This window comes from Bos taurus, chromosome 3 (genome assembly GCF_002263795.3).
Source record: "Bos taurus isolate L1 Dominette 01449 registration number 42190680 breed Hereford chromosome 3, ARS-UCD2.0, whole genome shotgun sequence".
NCBI lineage: Eukaryota > Metazoa > Chordata > Mammalia > Artiodactyla > Bovidae > Bos > Bos taurus.
The window spans coordinates 33899686-33914740 of NC_037330.1; the positions used below are offsets into that span (position 1 = coordinate 33899686).

Below are 15055 nucleotides of genomic sequence, written 5' to 3' on the forward strand. Positions count from 1 at the left end.
TGTCTGTTGGCGTCGTCCCAGCCAGAGCTGTGGGATGAGAATTACAGAGTCTGGGCCTCGCCGCGGTCACGCTCCACATCTGGAAAAAGTTAAGACCCACCATGCCTGGGACTTTGCAGTCCCTTTCTGCCCTCTCCTCTGGCTCACCTACTGGTACCCAGTGGGCTTGAGAGTTTCCCAGCTACTGTATCGGTAAAAGATCTCTTGAAATCGGTAACAGATCTTGCATAAGGTAAGAATGTGGTTTTTCCATGAAATTTCCATGCTGCCTTTCCCCCACACAAGCCAGGTTTAGCCCTGACATATTGTCGTGTGTTAAGGGCTTAGGACTTCTACCAAGATTAGTCAACCAAAGTTCCACACCCTAAAACAAACCAGTGCATCCTATTAAAATTTCCTGTTGGGGTAACACACGAAAAGAGAAGTCATAGTAAAATTTGTTTCTCAGCTATAGTATCACCTGGAAGTTGATAAATCCCCTATGAAAGCCCCACACTGATACTCTTTTTACTCATAATCCTGGATTCTATGGTGAAAGTAGCCCTACATTACCGTTACTTCCAAAGAGCCCCACAAAAACATTCACCATACATTCTAGGGAGGGGAACTCGTGCAGCCTCCAAGACCTTACCCTATGATTAAATATTATTTCCCCAGTCGAACCTAGACCTTAGAATATAAGATCCCAACAGAAAGATATATACAGTGACTGATGATCATTAGAGGGATTTCTTGAAAACCACATTAAATAGCCTCATGCACCTTAATTTATCAATGCCAGTTCTTCAAAGTTCCAAGTCTCCTACTCTTCCTAGTGACTGTTAGAATATCAATACTTACGGGGAGAAAGGGCAAGAAGAAGGGAAGAAAAAACGATATTTATTGAGTACCTATTTGCCAGGTGTGACTAGGTACTTCGATGTGTCATCTCGTTTATTCCTCACAACAACCCTGTAATTGTGGGTTGTTATCCACATTTTTACAGGTAAACAAATAGGCTCAGAGAAATTAAGCATCTTTCCAAGTTCACACAGTGAATAAGTAGATCTGATTCCAAATTCACTCCTTTTCTACCATGCCATTATAAGATGTTACCTGGGAGTCTTGACAACAGCTTTTCATTTAGGATTGAGAGTTACTCCAACAACACTGGGGTGAGGGAAAAAATAACTTGAGAGCACAATTTTCTCAACCTGTTGATTTCTTCAGTGGATTTATAAGTCAAATTTTGCCTAGGAACTGCTTTCACAAGCTTAAGAATTACATATGGAACTTTACCAAGTGATCCTGGTGATTAGAATACTCCTGGAAGGTGGTCATGACAGAAATTGTTGGGAAAGTTCTCAGCAGAATAGAAGAGAAAATTTTATTTCCTTCATGATCAACTCAAGGAAAAATAAATGCAAATAAACCAGCATATGTCCAATTCTGTAATAAACGCCAGTGAGGTCACAGTGTCAAGAAATTTCAGCCTAAATTAGCAATATCCTTCCACTCAAGACTTTCTCCTTTGAAGTATGAAGTAGGGGTTGGAGGGCAAAGTCAAAGGAAAAGGCAAAATAAATTAACAAAATGGCTGCCAGGCAATGCTCCCCCTCCCCACCTACAGGCTTCTTTCCTATTTCCACTAGACTCACACTGCCACCTGCTGGCAACGCTCAGTCTGCTAGTTAATCAGTGATGTTTGGATGTTTTCCCCTATTTCTAAAATGCGATTCCTCATGAATTTATCTTAAAAGGGAGGAGAGGGTGGTGGAGAACATGCCTTCAATCGCAAAAGACTCTCTTCGACGTATAAATTATCTGAGGGAACTCCTCAGTGCAATAGGCCTTGCGCATAAGTCTAGCAGTAGGAAGACAGAAACCTGGAAAATTTCCTAGATCTGGAGGGAAAAAGCTGCCCTATTTCATTTAATAAATCATTTTGTTCAACTAGAGTTTCATCTGCAACCCCCACACTTTCCAGTCTGCAGAAAGCCTCCATGTAGACATCTTGCTGCAATGGGCTGAAGTCTCAAGTTAGAACCATGAACATATTTTTCAATATATTTCTCTAAAATTCTATAATGCTTTACTATATGTGAATGCTCTGTCAAAATATAAAACAAGGTACCTGATTCAAATTAAGACTGTGCACTCCTTGAAGGCAGTGACTATAAATCTGTGTGAGTCCCAGAGAGTGGGGTATTCAGCTATTATGCACTGGGTTGAACTGAAGGAGTCAATGTTGATATCAGCATAACTTTTTGTAATAAAAATTATTTATTAGCTGTTCAAAGGGGAAGCTATCCTACTCCCACCAACCCAACTTCCCCTTGAAGCTCAATAAACCAGGAATTTGTTCAAATACAGATCACATCACCATCTGGTCCTGCCTTGACTCTTTAATGTTACCTGATTGAAATGAGGGAAATGGATGAACAGGTAGTCCCAGATGGGTGTCCTGTCCAGTTTTGCAGTTATTCCCCCTCCCTTGAATATACCGCCATCAGTACCACCTAACAGTTTCTACAGTCTCAATCAGTGAACAGCTGAGCCCAGTTCCTGTGCCCCCTGTTCAACCCAGGGCTGCAGATAGGAGAGAGATTTAAGTCTTTGTCACTGAAGCTAATTTTGAGAGCGATGAATGGGAGTAAGGAAGCATTTAATGAACCATGGAAACCCCACCTTTCCCATTCCCAACCTTAGTCTCTTGTACCCGGTTGTCCAGGGGGCTGGCGATGGGTCACTGCCATGAGGAGAGAGATCAGGGAGGCCAGTTCTGGAAAATAAAGATTTACAGTGTTATTGGTCAGGGTTATTGTGAGCCTCTCTGTATCCAACCACCTTAGCAATTCAAATGCTAACCCCCACCTTCAGCAGTCCACCCCCAATCCCTCCACTTCATCCTAAAAGACAAAGAGAAAGAGCCATCCTGCTTTAATCTTCCCTCTGCTAAGATCAAGTCCCAAAATCAATCTCTCACGTCTAAGAGAGAGACAGAAGAAATACAACAGAACAGCTGTTCCTGGAAGGTGGGAGACAGAGCTGCAGTCATCTTTCCTCTCTTCTACTCTATGGGCCCTGATTACTACTTCCTCTTGCTCTGACCAAACTCAAGAAAGGAATAAAGCTGGTCCTCTCACTTCAAGGAAACCTCAGGTTTAAAACTAGAAAAAAAAAAAAAAAATCTGTTAAATGGAAACACTTGGCTGCAATTTTGCCCTTTTTTTTTAAAGCCTAACAAGGAAATGAGAAGTCAGGGGTCATTTTCTTACCTTGCCTGGGTGCAGTTTCTACCATGGACTGTTACACTGAAAAATGAAAGATCCTAAAGAGTCCTCAGAATAACTCCACGCCTGGCCTGCTGCCCTATATCCTCCAACTCCTGCCCTTAGAATTTCCCTGCTTCCTGAGGCATGGAAATTTCACTGGTTGAAAAGCAACATCATCATCATCATCATCTCACCTTAGTGACCCTTGACTCTCGTCACCATCTCACCAGGTCCCCTCCCCCAGTAGTCAAGGATCATGGCCATGTCCAAGGCTTTTGCCACATATCCATCCAGTTGGCTCTGTTGCTGACCCAGAAAACATTAAGCAAAAGCTGTGTGCAGAGACCCCAGCCCCAGCTAGCCAGGAAAAGGTGATCCCACAAGGAGTTCCTTGCAGTTACAACTGGCCCCCAGCCCCATCACCCTCCAAGCGTCCACCAGCCCATCATGACTCCAGTCGTGGTGAGGGAGCGGGACGGAGGTAGCTGTCTGACATAATGATATCGCTGGTGAGTTGTTGTTCCAAGAACTCAGAGGTCTCCTCAGCTATCTGGCCAGGGATTCGAAAGTCAACTGCAGGTGGCTCCTGCTTGGGGCTGGGTACAGGTCGGGAAGCCCAGGACTCCGTGGGACAGCCAGTGCTCTGAAGAAACTGCAGGAAGTTCTCCTCAATGGAGCCCTCCCGGCTTGGCAGCCTCAGCTCCTCCTCTGGAGCCTGTTTGAAGAAGCAGACAAACTGCTTGCTGAGCTCCCCCCGGATCTGCCGATTAAGACATCCATAGAAGAAAGGGTTGGAAGTGAAGCAGAAGTAGCCAATCCAGGTCACCACATTCTCCACCTGCCCCGTCGAAACAGGCTGAGCACTCAGGGCGACGTAGAGGTGAAAAGAAAAGTAGGGCAACCAACAGAGCAGGAACTGTCCCCCCACAGCCAGGAGGACCACTGCTGCCTTCCCTCCCCCAAACGTCCGGTGTGGCGTGGTCTGGGGGGCCCCTGAGCTGGTGACCATAGTGGAGCGGCTGCTGAGAGACTCAGAGCGTTGCCGGGGGGTCTCCATCCACGTGGGCAGCGGTCCGTGCTGCATGGCAGCCACACGGGCTACTCGGAACATGCTGCAGTAGACCACTAGGATGAGGAGCAAGGGCAACAGGAAGTAAAGGACAGCAAAGACCACCACAAAAAGCTGGCAGTAGGCACTGTGGCTCCATTGGAGTGAGCAGCCTAGGGGGACGCCGGGAGCTCCCTCCTCCCGCGAGACCCTTCCCAACACTGGCACAGAAGCCATGGCCAAGGCCTTCACCCACACACCCACCAGAACAGAGGCCACCAGCCCCAGCGTCATTCGCACCTCATAACGCATGGGGTGGACCACGTAATAGTAGCGCTCCACGTTGATGGCCGACACTGAGAGAATGGCCAGGCTAACGAAGCATATGCTCAGGAACAAGTAGAGGCGGCAGGCGACCTCCCCGAAGAGATCATGGTCAAAGAGCGCGGAGCTGGAGAGCATGGCAAGGGGCATGAGGGTCAAGGCAGCCAGCAGGTCCACCAGGCAGAGGTGGAAGACAAAGACAAATTTTCGAAGGGCAGGTGTCTTGGCAATAACAGCCATCACAGCCGCATTGCCAGCCACAGCAGTCAAGTCCAGCAGAAGCATGAAGAAGAGGGCCACGGATTCTGAAGCCACGTCCCGCAGCCCTGCCTCCGGGACCCCGCTGGCAGTAGAGGGACCTGGGGTTTGAGGGGCCCTCCCCAGAGTGGAAGAGTTCCCTGATGACTGGGGGATGGGTGAGGACTCCATGGGGCCGAAAGAGGACACCCAGGGCACCTCCTGTCACAGGCCCATCCCCCATCCTAGTCCAGTGCCCCTGGGATGGCGAGCCCAGGCCCAGGCTTCCCAATTTTGTGTGTGCAGATCCTGGGGAGAGAGCGCCTCCTGCTGGAGCCTCTCTCACTGTTGCCAGCCTTCAAGGCCAGGGACTGAGGGCTCAGGAGGCAGCTCTGGTCCACCTTGGTGACTGCAAAGAAGCAAGAGAGGGAGCGATGCAGGAGCCTCACCAACTCAACACTCCATCTTCTGAGTGGTCTCCAGCTCCTTTTCCACTTCCTTTTCCTCTCTTTTCCACACCCTTCTCCCCTTTCAAGGACTGTTGTCCAGAGTCTAAATCCTCTGTCTCCCTTTCTCAGGGTCCCGCTGAGCTCTGGGATCGTGCCCCGGTTTTAAGGTTGCTTATGTAAATTTCCTGATTTCTTGTCTCCTCAGAATGGCAGGAGTCATTGTGGAGAATAACCACGAGATCCGGTTTCCAGTCCCAGGTCTGGGAATTACTAACTCTGTGGCTCTTCTCAGCTTCAGTTTCCTCATAAAGCCATCTGTAAAATGAAAGGAATAATACCTACTTCACAACTGTGTTTGGAAGATGATGCAGGATGTATTAATCAGATCCTAATAAGCAGTAATGTAAATATGGAGCTTTCCACACGCCAGGCCCTGTTCTCAACACTCCATATATATTAACTCATTTTAATCCTTATGCAACCCTATGAGGTAGATATCCTTTCCCTACTTTGCAATTGATAAAACTGGGGCCTACCGGAGATAAAGGAACTTACCGAAGGTCACATAGCTAGTAAGTGGCCAGGTCCAGTTACACGCCCAGGAGGCCTGGCTCCAGGGCTAGTACTGCAGCCCACCGTGCCATGCTTCGCCTGAAGGTGCCCTCCACAGTGGCTGCAACACAACAGACATTCAATAAATAATTGATGAATTTGAAACATCTCTAAAAATGTCTCTCGGGCTTCTCTGGTGGGTCAGTGGTAACGAGTTCCGCCTGCCAATGCAGGAGACACGGGTTCCATCCCTGGACCAGGAAGATCCTATATGCCGCAGAGCAACAACCGCAACTACTGAGGCCTGCAAGCCTTCCAGCCCATGCTCCACGGCGACAGAAACTACCCACGATGAGAAGCCCGGGCACCGCAATGATGAGTAGCCCCTGCTTGCTGCAACTAGAGAAAAACCCACACAGCAATGAAGACCCAATACAGCCAAAAATAAAAATTAATAAATTAATTAAAAACAAAAAAAATGTCTCCCACTGAACCGGGGCTACCACTGGGAAGAGATCACCTGAGAAGGGGAAAGACTGTGCTTGAGTTTGCTCTAACATCACCACCCCTGAGCCAAAGAGCTGCCCCTTTGGGAGTGTTTAGAAGGACCAGTGAAAACAAAACGTCCCACTGGCAGGAAACTGGGAAGTCAATTCATCCAGCCTCCATTGCTCCCAAAGCCAGAAGGGCATAAGTCATATGATAGCTGCCCATCTCTACCCATTCATTAACTTCCCAAGGTCACTGTGCCCCCGGAGGTGGGAGAGGAGCTGCTCCTAAACTCCCACTGTCCAGGGTCCTGGATCCAGGGTCATTGCAGCTGACCATGGAGGGGCCTCTGGCCAAAACCCTCCTGTTCCTGGACTGTTACCATAGACCGAGAGCAAGAAGGGGGTGTAGGCATCTGTATAAAACGTATGGGGAGTGAAGGTGGGTGAGCATAAAGCAGAGAGGTAAACCGGAAGAAACTGGCAAAGGAAGAAGTCTCCGGGTTCAGCGTTTCTCATTTCTCTGATAAAATCTGTTTTATGTGTCTCATTATCCATGCTGAGTTTGCACAGAATTGAACTAAGTTGCCCAATGTACAGCTGACCCTTGAACAACATGAGTTTGAATTGCTGGAGTCTACTTACACGCAGATTTTTTTTTCAATAGTAAACTACAGCACTACAGGATTCCATCAGCAGTAAAGGATGCGGAACTGCGAGACAGAAGACCGACTATAGTTTATACCCGGATTTTTCACTGCTCAAAGGGGCAGCACTGCTAACCCTCACATGTTCAAGAGTCAGCTGTAATTTTAATTTTTTTTATTTCCATATGCCATTCTTTCAGTCCAGAGTCCCTCAGCATAGTGTACTAAGGTATAAAAATTAGAGGCAAACTGTGGCCATGCCAAGTCTGATGGGCTTTTTGCAGACAAGTCAGAAGTTTCCTGGGTCACTCTCCTCATGTGTTAAATGGGAGGATTGGACTAGAAAAACTTCAAGGTTTCCATATGTGATAGCATTGGATTGCTCAGTGAGTTCCTGGGCTATGGAGGGCCTGGTGGCTGCTCAATTAAAAACCCCATGATTTCTCTGACTGAAGTAAAGAGGCCCACATGGGGCAGATAGGTCCCTTGCCCCTCTATAAGCTACAGCCTTACAACCCTTGGTTTTTGGCATTACCATCAACTTTGCACTAATTTAACTTCTAGCATGCCATGCATGCAATAGGTGCTCAATACAACTTTGTGACCTGAATCAAACTCAGATTATTCAGTTGGATCCTTTCCTCCAGGATATACTCCAGGAACACTCAGTCCATCAGTTGTGTGCCAGCCAGGAGCCTCTTCTGAAATGAGTAAGTTGGGCTCCTGGACTTGAAGGAGTCCTAACTTTGGACTACCTACCTAGAGATGTGCCTCTCCCAGGGGATAAAAGACAGCTCATATCACATAGACTCAGAGTCTGTGGAGAAGGTGAAAGAGAGGGCTCAAGTAGAGACGCTTATCATAAGACAAGCTTCCAGAAAAAAATGTGGGAAGAAACACCAGGAGAGGCAAACTTGCCCTTTTCTTTCTATGCCATGACTCCCCCATCCCTTCTACCTGGGGTGGGGCCCAGAAGACATGACTCTGGGGCCCTGGAGCTAAAGGAGTCAAGGCCCACCACATCTGCCCAGATATCAAGAGTCTGCCAACAGGGCCTACCCAGGGTCCCCGACCACGGGAAGCAGATGCGTGTTCCACCTGGAGATGGAGAGGTGCTGTGCAGCCATAATGGAGCCCTAGGCAAGAAGGCATTGAACATTCCTCTTTTTCACAGCCCCTCTGAGCCTTATCAGTATCTCCGCACTGCTCCCTAAATTCCAGCATTCCCATTTACCTTCTAAAGAAAAGCCAGCATACCCACTCCCCAGCACTTCCTCACTGATGGACCAGGGTAAAGGCTGGGAGCGACATGGGGTAACAGTTTCACAGTGGAAGCCCAGGGAGCCTCGCTCCACTCCTCGCTTGGTTATCGTGGCTTCTCGGATGCTCTTATCCTCTCCCTGCTCCCTTATAGCAACCCTTCCCTCACCTCCAGGACATCTCAATACCTGGAAGGCTTTGCCATCCTAGAGGCTGAAGTCTGGGCCTCTAGCAGGGGTACGGTCAAGTTACACATAGCCTTGTCTCAGGAGGCAAGATGTACATAAGTGCCCAGCCCAAGGCCGCAGAGGTGTTGGGATTCACATGCACCTGTTTCTTGGTTACAGAGTTTCCATCCCGAGGACCCGAGCCTGGCCTTCCTTCAGACAGGAGCATGCCCCACCTAAGCCAGGAGAGATTTTCAGGGGGCTATGGCACCTCCCCCCGGCAGAGTTGCCCATGCCTAGGACACAGAGTTTCCCGTCGGCCTGCATGCCAAAGGACCTATTCCTAGGATGTAGGGGACCCATTTCTATGACATGGAGCAAGATAGATGGGGAACCCTGTCTGTCTGCAGGATGTGGATACTCCAGCTGTAGATCAACCCCCATCTCTAGACTTCAGAGATGCCCACACCCCAATATTTCCTTCAGGATACCTGGGGGCCCATCCCTGGACAGAACTGCCCACCGTAAGGGAGGGTGGGCTGTACCCTTCTGTGGGGTATCTCAGCACTCATCACCAGGCCTGGGTCTGGCCCCCATTTCTGGCCTAGTTGACAACTCCTACCTTTCCTGAGCAGCTCCCGGTTCCCATGTGATAGCGCCTCTCAGCTGATGCTTCTCCAAGGCTGCTGAAGCCTGAACCACTGCAGTGATCAGTGAGAGGCAGCCGGCAGAGCAGGATGCTCTGAGAGCTTCTGGGTCCTAATGGCCTCCTGCTTCCCACCCAGACCCTTGGAGCCACTTCTGGAGCCAGGAGCCAGGGACCAGTGCCCCCAGGCAAGGTACCCAGGAGTGGGCCCAGCCCCTCCCACTCCTCTCAAGCTGCTAGAGTGGTAGCTCAAAAGCCTGGTGAGGCCAGGTGATGGCAGACTGGAGAGACCCTCCCGGCTAACCTGATGACATAAAAAGAGCACTCAGAGTCAGAAGATCCAGGTTTAAGGCCTGACTCTGGCAGGTCCTAACTGTGTGACCTTAGGCAAGTCACTTGTCATTTCTGGCCTTAGTTTCTTATTTGTCCAAAGGGAATGAAAATGTAAGTGTTTGCTAGTCGTCTCCAACTTTTTGTGACCCCATGGACTGTAGCCAGCCAGGCTCCTCTGTCATGGAATTCTCCAGGCAAGAATACTGGAGCAGGTTTTGCCATTTCCTACTCCAGAGGATCTTCCCCACCCAGGGATTGAACCTGGGTCTCCTGTATTGCGGGGAGGTTCTTTACCATCTGAGCCACCAGGGAGGCCCTCAAAGGGAATAGAAGGCAGATGATCCCTGAGGTTTCTGACAGCTGTGCCATTGCTTGGTTCTGAGACATCAGAACCAAGGCACTCCTGTAGTAGGCCAGCCAGCGCAGACACAGGGCCCAGGTCAGGTCTGACAGGGGCTGCGGCTCAAGAGCATGGCCCAAACTTGGGCTCCTTTGAAAGCTGCTTCCTGTATAGAGAGAACAGGTTTGGAGGAGAGCCAAGGGCCTTGTCCTAATCCTGCACTTGCCCCTCAAAAAGTGCTTTATTATTATCTTCTTAGATAGTATGTTTTTCTGGTATGGGGCTGCGAGAGCTTGTGGAGACAGGAGAATTGAACACCCTCATAAGCCACCCTGTGGTACCAACACAGCACTGCTCCCTCAAGGCAGGGTGGGAGGCAGGTGCTTGGGGAGGCTCTGATTGTTCCAGATCTGTGGGGCTGAACAGAGCTGAGAAACATCATTGGCAGAAGGGCGAAGAACAGGTGATGAGCCTTTGGAAGTGAGATGAAGGGGCATGACTTCCCACAAACAATGAAGAAAACAGCTCCCTCAGGATTGGGGCTGACACCCAAGGACAGGATCCTAAGACTGTAGAGTTGCAAGACATCCTACAGGCCAAGGCATCTGTGTTTCTGAGGCCCAGAGATTGCCTGGGCCTCAGAGATTGCCCAGAGTCACGTATGGCAGAGCCATGAGCCTAGACAAGGAATTCAGTCATGATATCTGCTCCAGAGCCCTCTTCCCTGAGACTCACCTGTATGGGAACTCCTTCTGTCTCGAAAAAGGAAGAAAGGGAATTCTGGAACTGTTTACCAGACCCCAGTCAAACAGTCATAAGAACAATGAATTTCCCAGGGAACACAAAGAGGGCAAGGTGGCTGTCCCAGGCCTTGGGTCGACAACAAAGAGTCCGGCGACCAGCCCAGACCCACACTGTGGTCTCCACTGTTCCCGTCCACCCTCTCCTGAGCTCTTATGAGTGCCAGCCCCTTTACATACGAGGCCTTCAATCCCCGCACCAGTTCTATGAGGCAGCCGTCATACACCTTACGTCACAGATGAGGAAATGGGTACCAGAGGTGAAGTGACTTTGTGCAGATCACATAGCTAGTAAAAACCAGAGCCAGTATTTGAACCCATGTCTGTCTGATGTCAAAGCATTTACTTCTTTCCCCTACCCCCATGGCTTCTCTAGAGATCTGACATGAGACTCTGGGGTGAGGCCCTAAAGCCAATTCCATAGAAATGGCTATTACCTTCCAGGAAACAGCCTAAAACAAAATTAGATGAACCTGAGTATAGGGAAATGTAATTAAAGTGTCAAATTAAACCTGAAGACAGCAAAGTGATTTTTATCTAACCTTGTGCTCTCATGTTGGCAGGATCATCCTGGCATCAGTCAGACCCTCTGGGATCAGGTAAAGCCTGTCCCTGATCAGGGCCCACATCATTCCTGCAGGGGCCTAGCTCAGACTGACATGGCCCCCGTCCAAGGATTCACAAAGAACCAGAGACTACACTTAGAATGGGATTATAGGAGGGTCTTCCCTGGAGTGTTCATGGCTGGAACCCAGATTCAATCCTTGGTTGGAGAACTCAGATCCCACAGGCCACACAGTGTGATCAGGAAAAAACAAAGAGCGAGCACTGGATTGGTCAGAAGTCCTTGGTTCTAACTGGGCTTTACTCTGTTGGTCAACAGCAGGAACTTAGCCTGAGCCTGAGTATTTCTATCTATAAAATGGATAAAATTCTTCACTTCCTACTTACCCAATAGGGATTTGTTGTTGTTGTTGTTTAGTCACTAAGTCATGTCCAACTCTTTGGGACCCAATGGACTGTACCCACCAGGCTCCTCTGTCCATAGGATTTCCCAGGCAGGAACACTGGAGTGGGTTGCCATTTCCTTCTCCAGGGGATCTTCCCAAGCCAGGGATTGAATCCACGTCTCCTGCTTGACAGGCCGATTCTTCACCACTGCGCCCCCTGGGAAGCCCATCTAATAGGAATAAGAAGCCTACAATACCTAGCCTGCTTCTCAGGCTTGGGGTAGCTAATACAGTTACCCTAGCTGGTCCAACAACTGGGGTGGGGGCCAGCAGGCCAAGTCTCCAGGTCCTGAAGTCCCTCCCAGGATCCTGGTGGGGTCCTTGGTACTGAAGTCTGATTTAGTACTGAGGTCTGATTTCATCCCAGGCTTGCTCCTTGCCCTGCCTGACCCTTGCCCACCATCACCTCTTTTTTATTTTTGGCCATGCCATATGGCTTATGGGATCTCAATTCCCCAACCAGGGATTGAACCCAGACCCCAGCAGTGAAAGTGTTGAGTCCTAACTACTCGATCATGGGACAGTTCCCCACCAGCACCCCTTGATGGGGTTATGTCCACCCCTCCCACTCCTGCCTCCACAAGATGAGGCCTTGAAATGGACCAAGTTTATCTTTCATTCATCCACCCATGTGTTCAGAAGTCTCTCGAATGTTCCGTATGTTCCCACAGCCCCCTTCCCATAGGCCTTCGCCTGCTTAGTGGCACCCACTGCCCTCCTCCTCTCCTCTCTCTGGGTCTGTCAAATCCTGCTCTCGAGAAAGAGGTTGATAAATCCATTCACACTGATAGCAGCTTAATGTGTTCTCTCTCCAAGGAATATTAACAATTTAACAGGGAACAAAGGGAAGAAGCCGAATGTTGGGCTTCCGGCATCGACAAGGGGTGTCCCCGAGATCCCACAGCAAAGACTGGTGTTGCCCCCCAGGACGCCGACATGACGCCCTCCCAGCCCTCACCACACCCTCATGGACATGCAAGCCTCCCCATGTGGAGAGCAGGCTCACAACTGGGACCTCCCCACTGCAGCTCAGCTCCTGGCTGTCCAAAAACCCCCTGTGCCAGCACCAGCTGCACCCGCTCCCCAGGCAGCCAGCCCCCTGCCCACCATCTGTGGCCAAGCTGAGGGGCTGAAGAGGGAGTCGGAGGAAAGCAGAGGTGAAAGCCTTTCCATTCCCTTTATTCCCCCACAGTCTGGCCTACACCCCCTGCCAGGAGCCAAGATCCGACAGTATATTCAGCCTGCAGCTGCCACTGGTCATGTGAGCCCATTGCTAGGTTACAGGGACCCAAAAATAAATCCTTCCCAACCAGATTAGAAACTGAGGGCCTTGGATGAACCAGACTCACAAGAGTGACAGGAACACCCACAGTGCCTGCGCAGGCCAGGCCTGCTATGAGACCGCAGAACCTTTCCCTTGCTGCCTACCCACCCCCAACCCATCAGCTGGGGCTCAATGCTGGACCTCCAAAGAAAAATTCCCAGAGAGCTGCTGGGCCCTTGCTAATTGCACTATAAATAGGTATCCAGGCAGAGTGGCCCTTCCTCACTAGTATCAGGGGCTGGTTGGGCGATACCTCTCTGCCTCTTCTTCCCATCCAGCCTGCGCCTTCACATGCCCCGCCCCATCCCAATGTATCTGCAAAGCACCATTAATCATTTGCCCTGTGGCCAGAGGGCCGGTCTGTGCCAGTTGCCTTTTTCCAGACTCTGGGAGGGAGGGAGATCTAGCAGTCACCCCAGAACTAGGCACTTTGACAGGAGAAATGTCACAACAATCTTCTGAGTTAGTTTCAAAAACTCCATTTACACATGTGGAAACTGAGGCTCAGAGAGGTTAAGTGACTTTCTCAGAGCCACACAGCTAAGCAGCTAGAAATCCCAGATCTCTATTTACTGAGTCTGGAGATGGGACAAGGAAAAGGACAGGGAAGCAGAGGGAAGGGAGGTAGGGGTCCCTGAAATCCCTTCCCTGGAGCCTGATAGCTGGACACTTTACTTTGAGTTGGGAGTGCTGTCTCTCTCTGCTACTCACTTCCACATCCTGAGACCAGCCGCAGCTGACCCAGACCACCTGCCTCCTTCTTTATGGCTTTGGGCTCTGTCACCTTCTCTGGTCCAGGACCTAGATGGGGTCATTCCTGATGCTCAGGCCTGAGAAGAGTCATGTACAAATCCCTAGTAATCTTTACCCTTCTACTTCAGAACCTTGACCTGCAGTCAAAATAGCAGATCTTTGAGGCTCATCATGGGTTCATGCTCAGTTGTGTCCGACTCTCTGCGACCCCATGAACTACAGCCCACCAGGCTCCTCTGTCCATGGAATTTTCCAGGCAAGAATACTGGAGTGGGTTGCCATGCTCTTCTCCAGGGGATCTCCCTGACCCAGGGGTCAAATCCACATCTCTTGCATCTCCTTCACTGGCAGGCAGGTTCTTTACCACCAGTGCCACCTGGAAAGCCCCTGGTGGCTCAAACAGTAAAGAATCTGCCTGCAATGCAGGAGACTGGGTTCGATCCCTGGGTCAGGAAGATCCCCTGGAGAAGGGAATGGCTACCTACTCCAGCTTCTTGCCTGGAAAATTCCATGGACAGAGGAGCCTGGCGGACTACAGCCCATGCAGTTACAAAGAGTCAGACATGACTGAGCGACTAACACATACTTGAGGGTCATAGGGGGCTTCCCTGATAGCTCAGTTGGTAAAGACTCCACCTGCAATGCAGGAGACCCCAGTGTGATTCCTGGGCTGGGAAGAGAGCGTCATAGGAGGTCAGACAGCAATTTTACAGATGAATAGGCCCAGAGACAGGAAGTAAATTGCCCAAGGCTACACAGCTAGAGGGCAAAGGAGAAATGACCAGAATCTAAGCCTCTGGATTCCTATCCCCTTTTTTTGTGCCTGTCACTAAGGACAGCTGGGGGTCTGTCATACTTGGCGCTGGGGCAAACCCAAAGATCCCCCAATACCAGGTTCCCTTCCTCGAACTGGCACATCTCCAAGGCCCTCCCACCTGCCTGTTCTCTTAAGGAAAGTGCTCCTCCCCAAGCAAGGGTCTAAGGAGGCCCAGACTCCCCACTCAGCTCCTTGTACGTGTCTTGTCTCCGCATTCTGATGACACTCCTATCATCGCCTAAAGCCTCGGAGCATCCCATTCTCCCCTCCTGCAACTCCCAGCAGCCCAAACTACAGGCTTCATGTTACTCAATTCATGAAATATTTCTTGAGCACCTTCTATATGCAAAGCTCTGTTTAGGAGGTAAGAAAGAGGGTACAAAGGTGAAACAAATACAAACATTGCCCTCTTGGTGCTTACAGTCTAGGACGGAGATGAAGCAGGTTATCACCTTCAAAGGAGAATCAAAATGCTGTGGAGGTTCAAAGGAAAAAGTGAACCCACTCGCTCAGGAAATCTGGGAAGGCTTCCTGAAGGAAGTGGCAGGGCTCTTAAAGGAGGAGTAGGATTTAAACTCCAAGTAAATCAAAAAATTGATGCTGTTG

General features: G+C 49.9%; 1 protein-coding gene across 3 annotated transcripts; it reads right to left on the bottom strand.

The window, feature by feature from the left end:
- Positions 1-863: 863 nt before the first annotated feature.
- On the bottom strand, positions 864-9265 carry GPR61 (G protein-coupled receptor 61). Of its 3 annotated transcripts, NM_001038571.2 has the most exon segments (4): positions 2244-2761; positions 3449-5627; positions 5868-5985; positions 9049-9083. In NM_001038571.2, a coding segment is annotated over 1 exon segment (1356 nt). In that variant the 5' UTR covers positions 5056-5627; positions 5868-5985; positions 9049-9083; the 3' UTR covers positions 2244-2761; positions 3449-3699.
- Positions 9266-15055: the final 5790 nt, after the last annotated feature.